This window comes from Lissotriton helveticus, chromosome 5_1 (assembly GCF_964261635.1).
Source record: "Lissotriton helveticus chromosome 5_1, aLisHel1.1, whole genome shotgun sequence".
Classification (NCBI taxonomy): Eukaryota; Metazoa; Chordata; class Amphibia; order Caudata; family Salamandridae; genus Lissotriton; species Lissotriton helveticus.
In genome coordinates, this window is record NC_136065.1 from 1,173,425,866 (window position 1) to 1,173,451,586 (window position 25,721).

At 41.0% G+C, this 25,721-nt stretch overlaps 1 protein-coding gene across 2 annotated transcripts in view; it reads left to right on the forward strand.

Moving 5' to 3' along the window:
- The window catches only part of TDRD1 (tudor domain containing 1), a 2,637,228-nt gene that overhangs the window by 336,895 nt on the left and 2,274,612 nt on the right, over nt 1-25,721 (forward strand). For both annotated transcript variants that reach the window (XM_078643866.1, XM_078643867.1), the window contains exon 5: nt 18,953-19,055. In XM_078643866.1, coding sequence (XP_078499992.1) covers nt 18,953-19,055 — 103 coding nt within the window. The remainder of the gene's footprint in view (nt 1-18,952; nt 19,056-25,721) is intronic.

Here is a 25,721-nt window from a genome sequence, read left to right on the forward strand (position 1 = left end):
ACCCAAACAGCGCCCAATATCCACGGAACACCTCACACTCTGAAAACAAGAGGTTCTCTCACTGCTTCAAAAGCAGGCAATAGAACTGGTTCCAATACAACATCAAGGAACAGGGGTTTACTCGCTGTATTTCCTAATCCCCAAAAAGGTCGGGACACTAAGGCCAATACTCTACCTCAGACCCCTCAATCTCTATATACAGTCAGATCATTTTCATATGGTCACTCTCCAACAGGTCCTCCCACTACTTCAACAAGGCGACTTCCTTGCCACACTAGATCTCAAGGACGCCTACTTCCACATTCCCATACACCCTGCTCAAAGGAACTGTCTAAGGTTCATAGTGGACGGACAACACTATCAGTTCAAAGTCCTTCCATTCGGGGTGACCACTGCACCCAGAGTGTTCACAAAGTGACTTTCGGTAGTAGCAGCACATTTAAGAAGACAACAGATCCATGTCGTTCCATATCTCGACGACTGGCTAATAAAGGCCAAGTCATTCAACCAGTGTGTTTATCACACTCATCAAACCATCCAGCTGCTTCACAACTTGGAATTCACAATGAACTACCCCAAGTAAAATCTTCAGCCCTCCCGCATACATCAGTATCTAGGGGCCACAGTGGACACTTCCAGAGCTCTAGCATATCCCAATCCAGCCAGTATGCAAACACTAATCAGCAAATTTCAACCACCGCATTCCCTCCCAGCAAGGGTATTCATGCAGCTCATAGGAATGATGGGCTCTTACATCTCTATCGTACCTCATGCAAGACTTCAGATGCGCCCCTTACAAGAATGCCTAGCACGTCAGTGGAACCAGACTCAAGGACAACTTACAGATTTGGTGTTGGACAGCCGCACACATCTCTCTCTGCAGTGGTGGAACACACAAAACCTGTCCGAAGGGCAGCCGTTCCTGGAGCCGGTTCCACAGATAGTGCTAACAGCAGACGAATCACTCACCGGCTGGGGAGCCAATTTCCTAAACCACACATTTCAAGGCAAATGGACCACTCAACAGAAAGTGCTCCACATCAATCATCAAGAATTACTGACCATATTTCTAGCACTAAAATCATTCCAAGTACATCTACCGCACAAGACTGTCCTATTCCGGACGGACAACATGATAGCCATGTATTACATTCAGAATCAAGGAGGCACACATTTATTGCAGCTGTCCCAGCTCGCACAGAACATTTGGAGATGGCCATTCCCCAAAACATATACCTTCTGGCAGAACATCTTCCAGGAGTTCACAATCTGATTGCTGATCTGCTAAGTCAACAGACACAGCAGATAAACGAATAGGAACTCCATCCCCAAGTTCTTCCACCATTTTTCCAAATGTGGGGTCAACCAGACATAGATCTGTTCGCCACACACACAAATGCAAAATGCCCAACCTGCACCGCGAGGTTTTCACAACCATTGTCCAAAGGCAATGCAATATGGATTAACTGGTTAGACAGATTTGCGTACGCTTGTCCGCCACTCCCACGGATTCCCCTGGTAGTACGCAAGCTCAGACAACAGTCTCTCAAGATGATCCTGGTGGCTCTCACATAGGCACGCCAACTGTGGTTCACAACACTACTGGAACTCTCAGTAGTTCCACACCCAAAATTACGCCTCTCCTCGACATTGGTAACGCCGAACCATGGAGAGATATGGCACCCCGATCCAGGTCAACTGAATCTAGCCATCTGGCTCCTGAAGTCCTAGAGTTCAGTTATCTTAACTTTCCGCCGGACTGTATGAACGTCATTAAAGAAGCCAGACACCCTACTACTAGAGCTTGCTATGCTGCAAAATGGAAAAGATTTGTCATCGACTGCAATAACAATAACATTGATCCACTGAGAGCTTCAATCCAGGACATCATTTGCTATTTTTGACACTTACAAACATGTAATCTAGCATATTCTTCCATACGGTTACATCTAGCTGCACTTGCTGCTTATTTACAAAACGGACAACACTTGTCATTATTTGGAGTACCTCCAATTAAAGCCTTTATGGAGGGCCTTAAAAGAATAATTCCTCCCAGACTACCACCCTCTCCAGTGTGGAATTTCAACATTGTTCTTACCAGGCTCATGGGTCCCCCATTTGAACCTCTACATGAATGTGAACTTCAGTTCTTCACATGGAAAGTAGCTTTCCTTGTTGCAATTACTTCTCTTAGAAGGGTAAGTGAGATCCAACCTTTAATCATACACAAACCATTCTTACAAATGCATCCTAATAAAGTAGTACTCAGAACAAATCCAAAATTCCTTCCCAAAGTCATCTCTGCTTTTCATCTTAATCAGTTGAGTTACCAGTGTTTTTTCAAGACCCAGACTCTGTTGCAGATAGAGCTCTTCACACACTAGACGTCAAAAGAACCCTGCTTTATTACATTGACAGGACTAAGCCATTTCGAAAAATAAAACAACTTTTTGTAGCTTTCTTCCCACCTCATAAAGGTAATCCCATCTCCAAAGCTGGGATCGTAAGGTGGTTAGTGAAATGCATTCAAATATGCTACCAAAAGGCAAACGCACATTAACAATTCCCCTAGAGCACATTCAACAAGCAAACTAGGGGCTTCCATGGCATTCTTAGGAAACATTCCCTTAGATGACATATGTAAAGCCTTCACCAAACAACAAGCTTCTGTAGGCCAGGCTGTTCTTAAAACACTTTTTTAAACTACTGCAACAAATACAGGTGACCACCGCTAGGGGAGACACTGCTGTACAGTCTATGCATAGTGTACAATTTGCAGCTCATATTCCTCGAACGGAAAATGCTACTTAACATTATGCATCTGTTCTTGGCAGGTAGAGCTGCAGAGTTGTACACGCCCACCCGCCTCCCCAGGACCTGTATCTATTCCAGTTTTTATCTTAAAAAGATACACTTACAAGGACATCTATTCTATTTCCTACAAACTCCATCATTTTCCCTTCATGGCGAAAAACAATCTGAAGATGGAGTTGATGCCCATGCGCAACATCGTCCAAGGGAGGGGTCCCCTATCTCGTGACTACAAAAGACTCTTCCAAGACAACAACAAAGTGCAAGCATCCGAGCCCAACACCAGATGGCGATCTATGCATAGTGTACAACTCTGCAGCTCTACATGCCAAGAACAGATGCATACTGGTAAGTAGCATTTACCTTTTCCATTATTGGATCCTTAATAGTCACATGTTTGACTCTTCCCTGTTGTTGCACTGTGAGTTCTGCTGTATTATGTCCGTTTAATGTTGGAAAAAAAAGCCAAGTGGCTCTAAACATTTTGTCCTACTTTGAGAAAAAAAAAACAAATTCCAACTAATTTGGTTACAGCACAGCGAAGACCACACCTCTAGAGTCTACCATCCATAAGATTTATGCCATATGATGTGTGAAGGGAGTCTCTGAGCTCTTCTAACATCTGTGTAAATAGATGCACTTTTAGATTCAAGATATTCTTCCAAATACTTCTAGCTTTCTTGCAGATGTCTTATAAAAACCTTGCTTCGGGCTAAGGTTAAACCATGTCGGATTCCTCTTGAAAAATTATTCTCAGATGTTGTGGCTCCTGTGGGGGAAAAAGGCTCCACAATAAATAACTATATTGCTTACCCCAGACTTATCTAAAGACTCCAGTATTTGCTGGACTTTTTCAACTAAGACCCTTAAAGACAGGGAAGGTAGGCAGCTGATTTGTCTCCATAGGTTTAAGGCAAAGGACACCATTACCTTAGGTGAACACTCAGACACCTCTTCTAAACCTCCTCAGGGGTGTGGAATTTAATGAAACATCTCCTTGTCCATGGGGCAGGTTACTTCTTAAATCTACTTGTCCTGTAACAAAATCCACTTGTCCCTTTGGTGCCATGTACTGCGGCGATAAATTATGGCAGTAATCTCATTTTATAGGAACTCTGATATAGCCTCTCTGATTAAGCCAGGGCTCATACCATAGTAGTGTTTGAGTACTTGCAATCCCCTTATGTTGCCACCTTTCCGCAGAGATACATACTAGGTCTGAAATGAAGTGGTAAGCAATAGTTCCAGGGTTACAATGCCTTTCTTCAATAATTGGGTCCCTAATTTGGTCTGGCGTTGACCGTGACTTTTTGAGTTTATTAAAATACTGTCTCTCTCACTGTATCGTCTGGCTTCACTGTGAGTGACCACATTCTGCTCTTTTACAAGGAGCAAATCGGCACACAAAGTAGTTGTGTTCAGTGCCAGTAACTACTGTGGCTGTGTGCTTTTTGAGACCAAAAACAACTTTTGCTTTTGCCTATTTTTGTAATAATGGTGAGGACCTGGCAGCTCCCACATTATTAAGGTTTTACAAAAACCATGGCAAAACAAGTCACACTTTGACAAAACTAAAAAGCTGACCACTAATTTCAAACCTACTGGCTTTGCCAATGCTTGTTTGTTTTTGTTTCCCATATTCTTATTGAAACTGGTTACACTGATTTTCCATTATTAATATTTTGGGGAAATACTAGTGTGCATCAGCACGTTACTAAATTATGCTGCAAAGAAATTGTACCTAAAATTTTACAGTGGTTTAGAGAATTTTTTTTTTTGCTTTAATTTTTTTACGAACATTTTATTTTGAAAGCAAAGAATCATCAATCTTGCATTCAAGCTTATGCAAATATTTGCATCAAATCAGAGAGCATTCTGGCAGCATTATAATAGCCTCATATTGCTAAATTTTGAAAATGTGTACACTTTTTAATACTGGAACCACTGTCAGTAATGCAGTCAGAGCTTTATTAGCGCGCTCACCCTAATAATAAAGGCTTTCAATTAATGAACCATAAATACAAGTTTGAACAGCATTAGCATATGGACAAAAATATTACCTTAACTGCAGACAGTGCCCTTTCCTGATCCATAATGTGGTACTGCAAACTGGCAGTCAAAAGGTTTGTGCTGCAGGGGGTTGGGCCTACTTGTCCCAAGGACAAAATACACATGAAATCTTGTTGCCCTTGACCCCAAACAATATGTCCTGGGCGTTGGGCTATAGGAATTCCACATCCCTGATCCTAAAAAGACCCAAAAAGGGCTCACTCAGAACCTTAAAACCTTCTCTCAAGTGTTTCCTGAGAAGGAAGAGCCATCCACTTCAGAAGGTCCTCCTCAAAAGCAGTCCATAAAACATAATAAGTCTTGTCATGTATTCCTATAGGTTCTGAATCGATCCCCCTATTCCTGACCCTATTCTAGTTAAAAAAACCAACAAGTTAACTAGCAGTCAGCCCATGAGGCAGAAAACCCCCATGATGCAGATACCGTTATCTGACGCAGTCACACTACGGCACAGGAACGTGTTATCTGATTAGGTCATAACGCTTGCGATCTAATTAGACAAGCGATATTCCTCCAGCCCCTGATAAGGCATACGGAGTTCTCATAACAAATCAAACCTATGACAACCTGGGCAAAACCCTGCGGCCATTGTTTTGATTTCACCGAGAACTTCAGTAAAAGAATGTGCTAACGAGCAAGTCGTATGACATCCTTATTGACGTATCTATGTCCATCCTTACGTCAATCTCGGCACCTTAAAGGTATAAATATTACCGATCTTGCCCTATGCAAACACACGCGTGGTGACGAGACGGAGCAGCCATACTTGCCGAAGCCAAGAGCAGAGCAGACCCCGCTGGCAGCAGCCCCGCCTTCCTGAAGCGCTGAGAGACGCGCTGCTTTCTCCTGCCGAGAATCCAGCACCGGCGTTTCTGGGTAGCCCTCGCAGGCAGCCTGGAATATCGAGACCAGAGAGAGAGATACCATTCCTCATTCATCCTAACTTCCAGGTACAGAACTGAATAACCCCTCGCAGAGAATTCTTTAGTTATTCACTTGGCAAAAACAAACTTAACTTAAACTGTAACTTTCTATTCCCGCCCACGTATTAGGCTTAGGTCAGGTACACGTGGTAGGCGTATCTAGAAACACCAGTTGAGCACGTTTAGTCAAATGTATATGTGTATGTAATATATTTTATTCATTTTAAAACATCTTATGGCTTAGAAACCATATCAATGTTTTTACAGTATTATTTTATACTATTGCTTTTAATGTATGCACTTTACTTAGCTATAAGTATTGCAATAATATCGATCCATTTCTCTTGTATGAGAAAAGAGACTGATCAATAAATAACACCTTTTTATTGAACACGCCCGTCTCTTCCTTTTCTCTACATTCTGATGAGACTAAGAATGCACGTACTGACTGAGTAAAATAAATTGCCTTTTGTTCACACGACTCTCGAGATATACTCTTGATTAGGGGAGAGCAAAGTTGTCATGTTCTATGGTTGTCAGAAACTAAATCCCTTCTTGTCTAATCAGGGAAGTTAAGTCCTCCTTGAATCAGGGAAGTTAAGTCCTCCTTGAACATTCGAGAAAGTTTCTAGTGAACTCTGAGCTGAGCTGGCAAACCCAAAACTTTAAGTCTAGTATCGACAGTAGTAGACCTAGTTAACGTCTGGCCTAGGCCTTTACTGCTGTAGGTATTATTCCAATGCGCAGAGCCTATTGGGATGATAGGAACTACACTACATGGCGCCCAACGCGTTTGGAAAGGGCGATAAAACTAACGTAAGACATTTAGAGTAACTAAGTCGTGCTTTCTCACTCAGACCCCTTTTCCCAAATACTCCAAAGACGTCTGGAGTGGGTGAAAGGTTATATCCGCCAGACCTCGCAGGAGGGAACTCCTATGTATGGTTCTTGGTATAGTCAACGTTGAAGGATACACTGTTCCAAAATATTGTGCATCTAATCTTTGTTTCCATAAGAAACCTGATCTGCAAACAAAAGAAATAACCTTCAGGACAGTAAAATGTCAGACAATGAAGAAGAAAGAGAGGCAGTTAGATTAGCAGCTGAACTCGCAGCGGCTGATGCTGCAGCACTAGATGCGGACGGGGATATAATACTCATCCCGGTCATCAAAAGGAGATCTATAACCCTGAAACTTATAGAAAATGGACTGACACCTAGAGGTGGCACAGTCATATTTGTAATTGAGGCACACGAATATCGGCAGACAGAGGTATACTATTCATGGATACATTTTCCAGCAGCAAATGCTGTAACAAAGTACTTCCACTATTACAAAATAGAGGAACCTCCTAATGAGTACACTCCTTTCGAGGAGGTGGAAGTACCACTCAAATTTCAAGAGCATTTGCTCTTATTTGATGGCGCCCTAAAACATAACAATCACATCACCAGGCTCGGTCCTTTAGGTAGACCAGGAGCAACGTGGCCGGTCCTAGCCGGATACACACCACATCCAGACATCAATGGGATGTCTGCAGCAGAGCTGTTAACACAGCTAAAACAATTAATAAAAATTCATAGACAATTAGTTCAGTATGTGATGCGGACATCAACAATTCAGCCAGCGATTAAACTTCCACAGCTGACCCCTCACCAGGGGAACACAAATAAAATTACACCACAGAACATCCAATCCTGCCTAGGTAAAGTACCGGCTAAACGGGAACAAATACCATTCTGGCTAGCGCAAAAAATCACCCAAATAGAGGCGGTGTTTCCTGACACCACCCCGCTAGAAAAGCACAGGATTCTGACTATCTGCCTTCCAATGGGAATCGCACCACACATTGAGGACTGTGACACCTGGGGTACAGTCTTTGCTTCCATCTACACAAAAACGCACGGTGTTCCATCCATTTCGGTAATACCAGATGTGCTAAAACAAATTCAAGATGAATATGGACCTGAACCCGCTTTAACTCTTGGTATGAAATTACTAAAAGACTTCAAGCAGGTCTCGGCTATATTATTAGCCAACATAAAAGGTGAAGCAGCAAACGTGGCGATCCGCCAGAGGTTAAAAGAGACAGATATAGCAGACCAACCAGCTGAAATTGCCAGAATCATAGAAAAATCCTATGAGGAACTAGGTAGAGATAGTTTAGGTGGAATACCAGTAAAACCACAACTGACTGAAAGTCCAGAAAAAATATTTTTTAATAATAATTCACCAAAAAAGAACTGGGATGGAAACAAACAATCCAATCCTAAAGAAAATAAATTCCAGTCCAGAGGAAGGTCTCCTAGGCGAAGAGAGAAATCTCCGAACCAAAGACACAGGTCACCCCAGAGTGACCCCTCTGGGAAAAGATATAACCTTAGAAATAGGGATAATATAAAAAAACCTTGATAGATATCAAGACATTGATACACGTCCCTCTCAATCTTTTCAGACTTCCTCGCAGAAATCGGAAAGAAGAGGACGATCAGAACAAAGAGAAGAGCACACCAAGTCCAAAGACAAGGAACCTGCTCAGCTAAAAAAGAAATTACAATTTCCAAAAAAGAAGGTAGCCAGTATCAAGGTAGTTAACAATGCCGAGAATACTGAGGACACAACTGAAAAACGGAGAGTGGGCTCAGACAATGCTAGACAGCGCAGCAGAAGTGAGCATAGCTCGCAAAGTCCTTATGAATCATCTGGAGACAGTGGACACGAATGAATATCTTCAAGTGGAAACTGCGGACACCAGAGTTAGCAAACCTCACAAAATATACGAAATAACATTGCGTATAGAGGGACATAAGACTAGGAAAATAAGGGGACTATTTTGGGATAATCTCTCCAAGGGCTATGATATCCTTCTAGCTGAAAAAGACTGGCCACCAGAGTTTGTAAGGGAGTGCCCTCATGGCGAAGAAGTAATTATGCCTGCCTTCTCGAATCATATCCCGATTCATAAAAAATACACACTTGCCAGAAAATGGGCAGTGGCTTTAGCTCCTGCCTTATATAAAAATCATGTAGGATGGGATGAGGACTCTCCTCCTCACAAAATCCAGTTAAAATCACAACCAACTGCACAAAGGCAGTACCCAATTAAGCAAGAAGCTAAAAAACAGGTAAATGAAATACTAGATCAGCTAGAATACCAGGGGGTGATTGAAACTTGACCCTCACAAATGAACAACCCTTTGTTTCCGGTCTCCAAACCAGACAATTCATATCGTCTAGTTTTGGATTACCGACACCTTAACACATGTTGCAAAACTTTTGCAGTGCAAAACTCACACAGTGCTGCACTAATGAATAACATAGTGCGCAAAAAATACAAAACAACATTAGACATCTCTAATGGATTCTTTTGTCAAAACATAGCACCAGAGAGCAGATATTTAACTGCATTCTCAATAAATGGCACTCAAAAACAATTCTGTCGGTTAGCCCAGGGGTACAAGAACAGCCCGGGGGTATTCTCAGCGAGAGTAACAGAATTACTACAACTATATGATGATGAAGCATTATCTTATGTCGATGACATTTACTTAACAGATGATGACTTGGAGACTCACTTGAAGAGAGTGAACACCATAATACTTGGGTTCGCAGCAGAGGGTTACAAATTCAACTTTAAAAAATCCAGAATTGCCCATCTGACAGTCCTATTCTTAGGATATGAGTTATCAAGTGAAGGCAAAAGCCTGGCTGACAATTTCCTAGAGAAATGTGCCGTAATCCAAGCACCTAGAACACTAAAAAACCTACAGTCGATTCTAGGCTTCCTAAATTTCGGAAGAACATACATTGCAAATTACGCAGAAAGGGTCAAACCCCTTTATGATCTGATAAAACCAGATTTTAAAAGATCCAATTGGACTCAAATACACACAGAAATTTTGAGATCCCTACAAACAGACATGCTAATTAAAACAAAATTAGAAACACGTGATAACACACGCAATCTTGTGATTCGAGTCATCCCAGGAAGATGCGGATTCACATACCTGACCTCTAATGAGGGAGAAAAGGTACCAATTGCATTCAAATCACACTTGTACACTAAGGCTGAAATGAAATTTAGCCCTACGGAAAAAATTCTAACTGCAACACAGACAGCTATAGCAAAAGAACGAGCCCTGGCACAAGGTAAACGAATAATAATCGTGACACCGATACCAGCCTTAGAGGCTGTAACAAAAGCAAGCATTCCGAATGCTAAAGCACTCCATCCAAGATGGATACAATGGGCTAACTCTCTTGCTGCAACAGACGTAGCATACGAATTTGATCCCAACTTAAAAACACAAGAATTTCTCCAATATGAATTTGAATGTCCTCTGCCGACCGAAATTCTGCCTCTAGAACAATACGGCTGTATAATATATACAGACGGATCAGCACAACCCGCAGTAGGGGGTAAACAAGCTTACAGTGCGGCGTGCGCGATTGTCAAAGGTCGCTGGCACGAAGGAAAATTTAAACCAACCCTCACTAAAACACAATCTCTAGGAGATTGTACAGCTCAGCGAGCTGAACTACTGGCGTTTAAGATGGCGCTTGAAAATACCGATCGAGAATTCCCCACACTCATAGTGTGCGATTCGTATTATTGCGTTCAGTCTTATAATGAATACTTGCAGATCTGGCTTCAGAATGGCTTCAGGGATGCGAAAGGTGGCACAATCAAGCATAAAATGCTCTGGGAATAAGTAGTTCTATTACAAAAAGAACTACCAAAGACTCACGTGATACATACGCTGAGTCATCAACGTGATGGCGTTCACGTTGCAGGGAATTCATTGGCTGATGAGGCCGCGAAGGCAGCTGTGCAAACGGCTTCCGTAGCTGCCGTCACCCGGTCAAAAACAAAAATAGACAGCGAAATATTACAAGCTGTCAGCGCTTCAGAAAAGGATTCGATAGAACCACTCCCTAAAGGCTTTCCAGTAAAATACTCATACATAACTGATGCAAACAATGTTCCTTTTGCTCGAATCCCTGGAGTGGGGGATAGGGCAATTCCAAACATGGAACATAGGATAGGACTAATAATAGCGGCACACGAAGGGCTTGCTTCTATACATGCTGGCGTCTCAGCCACAGTATCATTATTAAAACAGAGATACTGGTGGCCACAAATGAGAAGACAGACAAGGAACTATGTTCTAGAATGTGAAATTTGTCAAAAAATGAAAGTATCAACGGTGAGACGTCCAGCTCAGACGCCCCTTCTAATCTCGGATAAACCATTAGCATGTGTTTATCTAGACCACTGCGGTCCCTTACAAAGGGATGGTAACTATAAATATATCTTGGTCGCAGTGGATTCATGCACGAGATTCATATGGATGTGGCCCCAGCGAACGGCTGACGCCAGAACTGTTATAAAAGATTTGCGAGTCTTTATCGGCACATACGCAATTGGCATGCTGCATTCGGACAATGGTCCTGCTTTTAGCTCTAGAGCTTATAAGGAGGCCATGGTCGGAATGGGCGTGAATTTGCGGTACTCTTGTCCATTTCACCCTGAGGGGAACGGAATTGTTGAAAGAAAAAACCGTGACATAAAGCAATCTATAACGGCAAAGGTATTAGGTACGGGAGCTGGGTGGGTCAAACATCTAATAAGTGTCCAACGTAGTCTCAATAACTTGCCAAGAAATTCTCTGAAGGGATTCAGTCCGTACGAATTATTATTCGGAACTAGGATGATTATCTCTGACCTTGACAGTCAGACTTCAGTGGTGAAAGAAAAAAGTTTTGATATCAAAGACCATTTGGCTATTTTGCAGGACTTAAACAAAACAAGAAAAGACCTGAGCAACATAAAGTTGAAACAACAGCCAACAACCACTGAAGAACCACCACCTGTCCCAGCAAGACCTGTCTGGATTCCTAAAGTCGGGGATCTAGTCAGGGAGAAGATCGCGGTAAAGAAGGAATTTGGGCCTTCTTACAGAAAAGCAGTTCCTGTCTTGTCTGTCAACGGGACAAGATCAGTTGTACTACCGCCACTTGCTGGTAAAAAGGAGAACCGAGTTGTATCCATCGACCTGGTAAAACCACAACATGTGGCCGATAACAAACAGTAGGCCAAGTGGACTCCCAATAAGTAGCAGAACACCAAGGTTTGCTACCAGTACAGAGGTCCTAACGAAGAGGCTCATCACATTCGAAACGCCTACAGAAGAACAACAAGGACTATGCAACAATGCAATAGAACTCAGACCTCTGAAAACCCAAATAAAAACATTTAGCAGAGACACACCAATCTATAATGAAGTACCAAGTGAAAATGCAAGAAACAGTAATCCTGAAGCAATTGGAACAATTGACAGAACAGCATCTGGCTACTTCATAAACTTCGATGATTCCTCTGAAGGCTTCAGTGAATCAAAGACACAGCCATCATCAAAAACCTTTAAAGATAAAGCTAAAGAACTTTTGAAACAACTGAAAGAAACATATCTGATTTCTCCATGGATTGAATTTTGGGTGGGTTTTGGTGCATTTATCCTCATACTTTGGCTCATCATGATACTAACATTGGGACGCTTTATTGAGGGAAAATATGCAAAAATGGACACAGCAAGTCAGAAAATCAACTTGATCCTCAAACCACACACATCTTCACACGTCGAGAAAAGAGAACTTTCTCCAGCCAACTTCACAGCCAATCCGATACCTGGTGGGGTAGCCTGGGACAACACTGACTATGAAATTTATGGTCTGGTCGAGATCCTGAAATATCCACACCAAATTAAGATCTCCTTGAGTGACTTTGTAAAACCAAACTCATTTGCTGATGATTGGGACTTCGAAAGCATTAATAATATGATGTCTGATTTAGTAATGTCTGCTAAATTTACCAAACATGATTATTTGCAGGGTTCTACCAATTATGATAGTATGTACTGTTATAACCACTATGGTAACCATTTTTTACATAGATCTGCACAACCTAGAAATGTTTTAAATTATAATCAATGGGAACATTGTGCAACACCTCCAAAAGGGAGCTCAAGAACCGTTTACGACAAATATTCATATTTTTCAGGTTTTAACACAAGTAATGCTGAAGCATTTTATTTTAAATTATCAAATAAGACAGGGACCAAGACCATGATAACCAACACAAAATTGTTATATTCAGACTCATTCTTTGAAAAAATGAATACCTTTGGATTTGATTATTGGGACAAAAATGTTGAATTGAAAAGTGTTTGGGGTACAAAAGATTGGCAAGTACAGGGTATAGAAGCTTTGTTTAGAGCCTGCATGATCCCAGAACAAATGATATTTTTAAATGACACTGTTCAACAGACCACCTGTCTTGGCTTAGCCAAAATCAAAGATTTAAATAAACCGTCTATTCCAAAGCCAACAATGTTTAGCAATAACTCTGATACAGATGAAGAGATAGACGTAAACCATATATTAAACCAAAACAGAACACATCCTGATTGGAAACAGTGGTTGATCTGGCCCACAGATACTAATAACTGTCAAGACAGATTCCTGAACAAAACGCAGGGGTTCAAAATGACCAGGCCAGACCCTAGATATCCTCAAAGACATCACCCAGGGATAATAACCACCTACAGTGTGGGCAAATTATGCCTTCAATGGCTACAAACTTCCACACTGGCAGAAATTAAGCAACACCTAACTTTACTTACTGATGGTGCTGACTTGCGTGATTTCACTATGGGACCACGCAAACAGCGTCAAAAGCGTTTCATAGCAGCCTCTGTATATGCAGCATACAATGAGGCCTGGAAGGTTACTCAAATTGAAACAGCAGAGAGAATACGGGAAATTGACCGTATTAATTTGGAAAAATCACTTTCTGTAGTGGACAATGGGTTAATGACTCTGTCCTCGCGATTTTTTTCTTTGGACAGCATTGTGTCTTCAGCAATCGATATATTATCGCAAGACTTACTGTTATTACAACACGGTCAGTCACAATTGCGTTCTATTGTACAGCTTGGCTGGACGTTACAAAATCTGCGTTCAGGCTATGTGCCTTGGCGTCTAATCAACACAACGTCATTATTCCAAATCTTTAACCTTACTGATAGACAAATCAGTATGGCACAAAAGGGTGCTGATTATACAATCTTGAGCATTGAAAAACTCGAAAGATTACCAGTGACAATGTCAGAACGACCTGTCAGTGCATGGATAATACATGGGATAATAAATATTCCAATCTCAACCTTCAGGTTTCAATACTGCCAAAAATATATACAGGCTGGCATGTACGAGAAATTGGGAAAGGGGTACCTTAAAACAACATGGAACCTGCCCTATTCACATGCATGTGTCAGTAATAAAGGACAGAAAGTGTTTCTTAGTGGCAACAAATGTGCGATGTCACTAAGTGGCACACTTCTGTGTAACGGAATTAGTTTGCATGGAGCCTGTGAAGGGAATTCATACAACCTTTCATGTCACCAGCAAGGCGCACCTGCAACGGAAATAGAACCATTCTTTCAAAGACTCTATAATGGGAGTTACATTCTAATTGTAGACCGCAGATGTTGTAGTCTTATGCCCGGGACTCCTTATCTAGTAACTACCACTGCGAAGGTCAAGTGCTGTGGACGCTCGTTCCCCAGCTCCTTCCCAGACAGGGAGGCAAGGGCATGGCCCGATTTGAAAATTACTTCTATTCGAATAGATACTTTAAGCAGAATGAAAACAGTGCTTCTTCAGACGCCTACCAGGCTCTCGTCATCAAAAGAAACGTATGATCTACAAGTCGCAAGGACGACTGCAGAGATACATACATTATTATCAACTAATTCCCCCGTACATTTCGCGGAAATCCTGAATGAAATCTTAAATATTTCTGATACCAATGGGGTCTCAAAGGTATTTAAGACAGTATTTTCGATGGCATTAACACCATTCAAAGCCATACTGGGTATTTTTCCAGATTTCGTCCATTCGATTTTTGGCGGACTTCCCCTGATCCTGGGACTAATTGCAGGAATCCTATTCTTAGTCCTTATTTTTCGTTATGGCAACCCATGTCACAGACAAAACTCTGGCGACAAGAGAAGAAACAATCCTAGCCATTGGATACCGGGACCGGATATCAAAAATCCTGGGACTCTCCCGGCTTAGAGACCTGAACATGACTTGGTTTCTATCATTTCGACCAATGTGGCAAAGATGTGTTTTACCTGTATTGAGGTGTCTGCTATGCGGAGAAGAATGCGTGTTAGACACATGTCTGACGCTACAATCGGATGCGCCGATGGATGCAGAAACATTGTTGAGCCCGATCAAGGTTCATGCTTTGTGCTGCCCTCAAAGGCTACCAATCCTGATGACGGCATTCGTGGAAGCTTCACCACTGCGATTGATGGGTAGTGAAGTTCAAGATGAAAGCAGCATCGAACAGGTACGACCTTCTGTCAGCAATGCGAATCAGAATGTCAATGGAGACAATCATGCACAAGAATGCATGATTACACCTATTTCCGAGTTAGTGGAACTTTCCCAGGAAGCTGTTGACAGTTTTTTCGAAAGCCTAAATGATATGATGTTCTCACCCGAACAGAAATAGAGACTTTTGAGCAAGCTCGCACACGGCGTTCCCTGAATTCGGCCTTCAAATTTAAATAATAAAGTCACATGAACTATTTTTCACTCCAGTTCACGGACAGCAACTCTTTCAGAAGCCCCAATTCATTTTTTCGGTTTTTCGGGACACTTATCTTCTGCTTAAGGTAAGAAACTATTCCTAAAGAACTAAGATTTCTATTTTTAGATACTTTATAGACTTTAGCTGCCCGCTGGTATGTTCACAAATATTTTATTCTGTGATGGAATGGTCTCGAAACTTTTTTCTGTATTTAAGAAACCATTTCATGTGTAATTCTCATATACCAAATAAGCAATAATGTATACAAATGCGTGATTACTTTAGCATTATTCCATGACTTGAGTGCATACAATATATATGTCTGCAAATTTTCCGTATATTTGAAGAATTTCAAAATGCATTTATGTATTTTGGGGTGGTAAGGTATACACACTACTCTATAGTATGTTGTACTATGTTATACTATGCCTAGATTAGTAAATATGTCCATAGTTAGCGTGGAGTGGGTGTCATGTATTCCTATAGGTTCTGAATCGATCCCCCTATTCCTGACCCTATTCTAGTTAAACAAACCAACAAGTTAACTAGCAGTCAGCCCATGAGGCAGAAAACCCCCATGATGCAGATACCGTTATCTGACGCAGTCACACTACGGCACAGGAACGTGTTATCTGATTAGGTCATAACGCTTGCGATCTAATTAGACAAGCGATATTCCTCCAGCCCCTGATAAGGCATACGGAGTTCTCATAACAAATCAAACCTATGACAACCTGGGCAAAACCCTGCGGCCATTGTTTTGATTTCACCGAGAACTTCAGTAAAAGAATGTGCTAACGAGCAAGTCGTATGACATCCTTATTGACGTATCTATGTCCAACCTTACATCAATCTCGGCACCTTAAAGGTATAAATATTACCGATCTTGCCCTATGCAAACACACGCGTGGTGACGAGACGGAGCAGCCATACTTGCCGAAGCCAAGAGCAGAGCAGACCCCGCTGGCAGCAGCCCCGCCTTCCTGACGCGCTGAGAGACGCGCTGCTTTCTCCTGCCGAGAATCCAGCACCGGCGTTTCTGGGTAGCCCTCACAGGCAGCCTGGAATATCGAGACCAGAGAGAGAGATACCATTCCTCATTCATCCTAACTTCCAGGTACAGAACTGAATAACCCCTCGCAGAGAATTCTTTAGTTATTCACTTGGCAAAAACAAACTTAACTTAAACTGTAACTTTCTATTCCCGCCCACGTATTAGGCTTAGGTCAGGTACACGGGGTAGGCGTATCTAGAAACACCAGTTGAGCACGTTTAGTCAAATGTATATGTGTATGTAATATATTTTATTCATTTTAAAACATCTTATGGCTTAGAAACCATATCAATGTTTTTACAGTATTATTTTATACTATTGCTTTTAATGTATGCACTTTACTTAGCTATAAGTATTGCAATAATATCGATCCATTTCTCTTGTATGAGAAAAGAGACTGATCAATAAATAACACCTTTTTATTGAACACGCCTGTCTCTTCCTTTTCTCTACATTCTGATGAGACTAAGAATGCACGTACTGACTGAGTAAAATAAATTGCCTTTTGTTCACACGACTCTCGAGATATACTCTTGATTAGGGGAGAGCAAAGTTGTCATGTTCTATGGTTGTCAGAAACTAAATCCCTTCTTGTCTAATCAGGGAAGTTAAGTCCTCCTTGAACATTCGAGAAAGTTTCTAGTGAACTCTGAGCTAAGCTGGCAAACCCAAAACTTTAAGTCTAGGATCGACAGTAGTAGACCTAGTTAACGTCTGGCCTAGGCCTTTACTGCTGTAGGTATTATTCCAATGCGCAGAGCCTATTGGGATTATAGGAACTACACTACAGTCTGTGAAGTTTGTAGTTCAAACACAGCATTCCTCAAATGTTTAAACAGCCGTTTTTGTACCATGCTTTACCTTCCCTTACTTGCTGTAGAACCCGTCTCATAGCAGGTTATGATTTCTTACCAGTTGCAAACTATTCTAAATTGTCAACTAAACGATGAACTCCAATGCATCCAAAAAGGTACTAATGTACCTAATCTATATTTGTACGGTTTGGAAATTCTAACCAGGGATTAATCTAATTTATCTCATGCAGTACTTTAGTGTCAACAAAACAATGTTGAGCACAATTCCATTACATTTTATTAAGGTTAATATAGTGACAGATCTTTTGATTATCATTCTCACCTTCTCGTCTGGCCAACAAGTATCTTGTTTGTTGGCAATTAAATGTGTAGGTTTTCCTGCCATTTTATTCTATTTTTATAACTTCAATTACTAAGTGTTCTACTGCCTCCTTTGGGATGTAATCAGTGTCTTGTCCTTTCAGACTGTGATCATTAATTATGACCTCATGATGGATATGGAAATGTTACTTACCTGTAGCATCAGTACTCTCTTGAATATCTACATTATAATCATGGCGACCATGCCTACTCCCTGCTAAAGCAAACACATTGTAATTTGAATGAGGATGTAGCATTCTCACTTTAGTATACTGTTAAAATATTGCCTTTCTCTTTTCTCTTTGAAAAGTGAAAAATTCCAACCGAGTTTTGATAGCATTGCTTCTCTTTGTATTTCTTAGTCATAGTGATTTTTCTAGTGCTTTTTGCCAGGTGTCTATTTTTAGAAAAAAGAAAATAAAAAAAGCTACCTTTATGTTTTTTTGCGTTCATTATGTATTTAAGTGCACTGGAATCCTGCTCATAGACACCCATATTCGTTGTTTAGAAAGATGATTATGATAGAGAAACTGTTAATGGTAAGTAACTTTTAACTTAATCCTAAACCATAATTGAGGTTTGTGTAATCGCTGATTTAGCTGAAATAGATTTTCTGGTCAAATCTGGATATTTTTAGGGGAGAGGGTTTTGCAAGTAGCGGGTGGTGTGAAAATGTCCCACTAGCGGCAATTCCACTGATGACTCACCAGATTTTTAATTTGATAAAATCTGGTGGGAATAGGCTTAGAAATGAGGATCTACTGTGAGAATCGAGTTCAGTATTCAAGATTTTTATAGTAAGTCCCCTCTTTACTAAACATGTAATCCTACAGTATTCCTAACTCGCAGAATTGCTGATATTTGTGGTACCTATAATTCCAGGTGTGAGAATATCAATATGGTATTGCCATGCAACTCATTGGCTTGATTAATCCTTTTTCTTCCACACATTTCTTCAATCTGGCCTCTTTAATGCGTAATATGGTTACAATGTGTTGTGCTAAAGAGACCATTTTGGATTCCAGGAAGATGGTCTAGCTTGTGATTTGATGCAGATGTTATCCACTGTTGTACTTTGTTACCAATATCTTTTGAAGACCTGTTTTCAACTTGGACAGGGAAGTGTGCTGTTTCGTTTCCTAAAAATTGTGAACAAAGGACACAACGGATTAACAGCAAAAAGTAATTTTCTTAATATTGTTGGTTAAAAGCAAAAAATCTGTCACTGATGCCACAGTAACAACTGTTTCATTGTAGGATCACGAAGATGTGGGCAATGTAAACAGGCCTTTTATTGCTCTGAAGACTGTCAGAAAAAAGATTGGGTGACGCATAGCAATGTTTGCAAGCCGATTAATTGGTGAGTGAAATGGTGCTTTGAAATCCTATTTGCAAGTTGATTTGAGAATGGAAATTGCAGTGTCAAATAGAATTATGGTTTTCTATTACAAAGTGTCAGAATTTTATTAAGCCATCGAGGCAAATAATGATGACCACTCTGCTCAAAGTGCCCTCAGATACTGCTTCATTCTAGTCATCCTCCTGAAGGTCTTTCTCTTAATTCGCAGTAGGCTCATGATACTGAGGAGTTAAACATCCAGTGTTATTAACCGTGGGATTTGAAAGCCTCTAAAATCCACTCCAATGTACTTTTTCCTCAAAACATTTGAATTTAGGTCATTCCGTGTGAATATACATGGTGTAATGCAGCATCTGATATCAAGAATGTTGCACAAGACAAACATGATGATCTAGGAATCTCTCTTAAAAATATAGGATACCTTTAAACTACTGAATCTGAAACAAGTGTGAAGTAATGAAGTGAGAACGTACTGTGGTACGGTTGACATCTGTCTAAGTTTTTGATTTTCGTATTTGGTCGGCAATAGGCATAGTGGTGTCAATCTTAACCACCACTCAATGCCGCCTGGTTGATGTATTTTGAAGTAGAATATTTTAAAGCTTATTCCTCAGACCAGTAAGTCAACAGTGGCCAGTGTTTTCCAACCTCAGCCTTACTTGAAGAGCTTTTGTGTTTTGCAACCACATAGCAGTATGACTCTTAAAGAATGAGTGTTAGATGCAAACTATGCTCATGAGGTCTCCAGGTAAACTATCACTTTTGAGCCCATAACCTTAAGGAAGCTCCTTGGAGGAAATTTTGTCTTATGGGTGTACATTGTCCAAAAAGGTGGCCTGCAACAATGATGACTTGACATGAGCGTCTGACATACCCATACTTCATCAGCATGGTCTCACAAATAGTATCATCGACCTATATGTACCAACAGCGACACAAAATCATCACTTTGTGGAGACTGGGGACTAGTATTACGGCAGTGGTCAGAATAATGGAAGACAAACTGAGATGAAGGGGGGTGCAAGGAATGAGAAGATTGCAGAGCTGATATGAAAAATGACTGCTGTTAGTGTCCGTCTTCTAAAGGCAGTCAGTAACCCACACGAGTGCTGTGAAGCAGAGTACATTATCCTTCCTAGTGCATTAGGCTTCACACACTGTACTTCAAGTACTTCTAGCCAGCAATCACAACAAAGTTCCTTCATTGTCAGAATGCAGTAAAACATATATCCCCATTGGTTAACCTGTCTAGGAGCCCTAATCAGGGCACACTATGCAGCAAACCATTACGTAGCTATCTGTGATCTAATGGTTGAGTCTAGTGTGGATTTACTATCTTTCACCGAGATGTGGCTATCTCGGGAGTCTGGGGGTATTTTAAATGATTTTATTTCCACAGACTATTTAAAGCTGCCCATAGACAAGGTAAAATGGGTCAAAGTGATTTTAAATGTTCTAAATAGCTCATAATAGTGATCCCAATCGATACATTTTGGCAATACAAATCCAGGTTTCTCCAGAGTTGTTTTTTTTTGCTGAACGTCAGAACTCCTATGGTTGGGTCAGAAGCACTAGATTTATGACAGCAGCAGTTTTAGGGATTCATTTTGAGTAATCTATAGTGATTGTTGGGGGATATCATTGCTCAGTTTGAAAATGCTGTCTACCCCTTACTCAATCTTTTAATTATCTTTGGGGCTCATTCAAACGTATTATGAATCCCCCTTGTTCATCACGTGTTAAAAATAATGCTTTAGGTGTAATTTGTTGTATTTGTTCATATTTTTTCTCATGTCCAACATAACCTGTCCCTTGAATGGATAGTTTATCATTTATTTTGCCTGTTATAGAAAAACAACACATGGTTACATATCATTTGAGGCAAATAAATTCACACATTTGGAAAGCAAGATCAGCTGAAGGGCAATCTTGTAAATGTATTATGTGATGCAAAAATACGTTGTTTATCTCTTGGTCAATTGAATGAATATTATGATCAGCTCAACTCCGTTTAAGACACATTCGCTCCATGTAATGCAACTAGGACAAAATTGGTCTGTATATCCCATAGCTGGTACGCAAAAGAACTAGTGTCTCTTCATCATGATCTGTACTCAGCTGAGTGGCATTAGAGATTTAAATATTGTCTAGTCTCTAAAATAGCCGGGCAGAAGCTGAACTAGGTATATAAGTGGTCTATTCATAAAACCATAGCTAAGGGTTATTCACAGTGTACATTCTGCCTTCACCAGATATGTCAGCAGCAATTTTTTTCTACTAATAGCGAACATGGAAACCTTCCTCCTATAGTGAATATTAGAGCATCTGAGGCAAACTTTAATTAATAGCAAAAGTATTAGTGATCTAGGTCTCTGCTATTAAAGATACTGTGCACCGATACAAAGGCCATTTGTCATGTTTAAGGGCATTGTCTAATATAAATGGGAGTAACATATTGAAAGAGTTTGTCCTGTTATCTGAAGATATGTTTATTTTTCTAGGCCAACACGGTCACCTAAAGACCTCCTTATACCTAGTAAGATTTTTAAGGAATTACTGCGGAGAAATTTTGCACGCCCCAAGAACAATAATAATACTTTGCAGGAAGTGAAAGTGCCTGAAGAATTCAAATATGCAGTTATGAGACCTTTATTAAAGAAACAATCACTAGGTGCCAGGATTTCTAATATTATCGTCCAATGTCTTTGTTACCTTTCTTGGTGTAACTGCTGGAAATGGCAGTTATTGGCTTTTGTTGAATTAAATGACTTTCTGGAACCCTTTCAAGTGGGGTTTTAGACCAAGCAGCAGTACAGTGTCCTTGATTGTTGCCTCCTTGAATGATTTGAACTGATGTGCAGATAATTCATGTACAAACTTGATTCTGTTGGACCTTTTAGTCTTTAGTAACATCAACCATTAGATCCTTAAACCATCTAATGATCATCAGTATAGAAGGTCTGGCTTTTGACTGGATTTGTACCCCCGCCCCGTGCTCAATAGTGAACAAGGGATAATTCTCATAATGGACCCAGCCAATTTGTTACTGGGTCTTCCAAGCAATAAATATTATTCCCACTATTGTTCAGTCTTTACATTGCCCCTTTGACTGGGCTAATCCCACCACATGGGTTCAATCGGAACATGTATGTGGGCAATGCACAGATTGTTTTAAAAATCTAAAGGCTTTAAATGCTACGCCACTCCAATTCTTAGACTGTGCATCTCAGATGGAAAATGACCACCATTTGAAACTAAATGATAGCACACTAGAGATTGTTCTTGTGCTTTGAAATCCACTTCTTTTTGGAATCTGTGATTTTGGCCTGCTTTGATTGATCCTAAACCAGTCTGTGCAGTGTGTGTTAAGAACTTGAATCTGAGTGGACTCCAAACTTTATCTAGTGGAGCAGATCCAGACTCTGGTGGATTCTTGCTTGTGCCAGTTGTGAACGTTAGAGGCTGCTAGGTCTTATCAGTTTTCCTCATGTGCAGATTCTCAATGCTTTCATTGATGTTAGGGTAGACTTTTGTAATGTGAGAGATTTGGACCTACCAAGGTATTTGATTCACAGTTAATGAAAAACTATGCAAAAAGGTTGGCATTAGAATTGATATGAAAAGATTGTCCTCCCTTCATTGACTTCCAGTTAGCAAACATATTTTTTTTTTTTGTTGAAATTTGTTACTGGCATTTCACATTTAATAAGACACAGGTACAGTTGACAACACCTTCACTGCTCAGACAGCCTTGGGACCAACAGTCCCTACAGTGGATCAAATGGACCAAAATGACCCAAGTTGTCAAGATATAAACCATGACTCACGCATAGATAAATGCCAGCTACAAAAGGACAAGGAAGGGAACAGCTCCAGAAAAGAAACCATCTTGACAACGGCGGACGGAAGGGAATCATCAACATCAGACAAGCAGCCTGAGACATTATTGGAGACATCAATAGAGGTATCGAAAAAAAGTAGCACTTCTGGGAACAATCCCAATGGAACAGTCGAGTCCTCCTATGAAGGAGACAGCAATTGGAATGGAAGCAATTGGGGTGAAGATGGCGGAAAGCAACTCGCAAGGACCAGCACTTCAGAATCGTGTGAATGCCCTAAACTTGCTTCATGCCTTACCTTAAAACCTACAATCTCCCTCACACCTATAAACTCACCAGACCACAAACATGGATTGACAACTGAAGCCCAGATTCACAGGACAATTGCAGACGAAGTTAATGACCCGGAGGATCTAGAAAACTCTTGGTTAAAGCTCCTAAACCCCATATTGAGCAAGGAGACCTCACAAAACTCAACAAAAATAGTCACCCGAGGGCATCAAATCCCTAAAGCAAAACTCAGGAAAGCAGATCCACTTGGTGAAAAATTGGTACATCTGATGGAACAGCAACATTCCCCGTCCAGTACATTGACCAAATAGATCCCAGTAACCACCTGCCTAATCAGAAAAGCACACTGGTGCTAATCAACTATTCCAGCAAGAGAAAGCACCGAGTACCCCCACACTTCGCCCGGAGCTTCTTAAATCCGTTATAGAAACACTACAATCATCAGCAAAAGCACTGAACTGGCAATCAGACAAACTTGACATCCAAATTGACTTAATGAACATTATAGCGCTCCACATAGCAGGGATACACACCAAACTGGACAATCTTAACAAACTAATAACGGTGGCTTAATCAAAATACACGCTAGAACCAGCTCCCTACACCTGTGGTCCGATCATTGACAAGCTGAGCCTCCTCCCATCTCTCCTAGAACAAATACTAGCACTCAGACAACTAAGTAAATCATGCTTTAAGTCCAAAGAGGCTGAAAGTAAACCATAATCAGATTTCCCTAAACAGGAGGTCAAGAAATAAACGGACAAGGAAAAACAAAAAAAACATCAGGGGAGATAAAAGCAGGCACCTTATCACATTCACCTATTTCACCCAATCCAATCAAACGAACAAGACAAAAGAAATGGGAAAGGAAAGCAAGAAATAAAGTACTAGCTGACAAAGCAGAGCTAGAAACCAAATTCTTTCCAATTTTTAGTACAATTAAAGAAAAAGATCACACAACAAAACTAACAAATCCTCAGAGGGAGTATCGGATACATCAACTGAGGCTCCAAAAGCGTCCCTTTCATCAACACCGGCAAGGGTAGAACAAGATCCCAAGAAGCCAAGATACTCCAGCGCTAAAAGAACAGTGGAGCCCGTTAACAACAAAAAGAAAAAAACAGCAAGGACAGGAAAGTATACAGTACCTGCAACATGGACAAACCCAACAAGAAGTCCACAGAACAGTACCCAAACAGAAAGCGATGTTGAATTAAGTTAAAAAAGTTGGTGCCTGAGAACACCAAAAAAGTGAACAACCAAACGGTTTACAGACGGCTGGTAATAGGGAACATGAGAAAAAAAAGTAGGGGAAGTAACAAAATCCACTCCACATATGCCTAAATTCTGTGCCAAAAAGGAGAAGCAGACAGAAGGGACGAAAGGAACGGCACCTGGAAAAGAAGAATTAAATCCGCAACAAAGTAAGGAACCAGGGAAAAACGCCTGGAGCCAGTTGGGCCGCAACGGGAATAGACAAGTGGAAAAAACAAACAGCAAACAAGGGCCCAAATACCTTGTGGAAATTGTTCCACAAGGCATGGCTAGTAATGTCTCTAAACTTGGGCTCATCAAGAGATCATCTCCTAGTTCGGCAAAAATAGACGGTCCCACAATACGAAAGCCATATCATTGGGGCCAACAACAAGGAGGAAAGGAGGAAACAGCGCCTGTAGGAAGTGCATATGTGGACCAGCCAAGGTCAGCTACCTCTGGAAAGGAACCGGTCCCCCAGAGAAATGACCTCGCCTCAACTAGGAAACAGAACAACCAGCCTAGTAGGTCACCACTAATAATTACAATACACGACATTGAAAACTGCAATAAGACCAGTGGTGCCAATCAGAAAATAAAAGTACCTGCAGTGGAGGGAACAAACCAAGATATCAGCATTACTAGTTCCACAGGGCAGTACAGACAACAACCTCCGCAAATACTATTATCACCAGAGTACGAGTCCCAGGGGAGGTACGACACCCTAAATAAGGGTAACATTCTTAAATTGACGTCCTGTATTCCAGGACTACAACATTTAAAGTCGGGTAATTTACTCTCTTTGGAATTTTGCCAGGCAGGACACGGAAACTCCAGTGAGCAAACACTGACAACCTGGCAAATGGAGGAAGTCGCCCAACTAATCATGTCCTTTCCACAACACTTTGACACATGGGGCATCAAACTTTCGAAACCTGCGAAACTATGCTACCCAGGCCTACTAAGGGAAAATTCCCCAGAGAAGCGAAAAGTAGGGCATAGCACAGCAGAAAAAGAACAGGTGTATTCAGTCTTACAGAATGCAAGGGGGAACAGTCCACCAACAATAAGCCGCAATGTGGGCCAGTCTAAGGAAAAAGCAACCCTGGAACATGCAGCGGACCAATGGAGCTGGATTGCAGGTACGCTGAATAAAATGAAACCTAACTGACCTTTACAGAAATACACAACGAACAACACCCAAGAAACTCTACATCTCATCTCAGGGAACAAAGCCGGAGCCAAGAAATAGCTAGAAGATGGCCGTCCCTTCAAAAGCTGG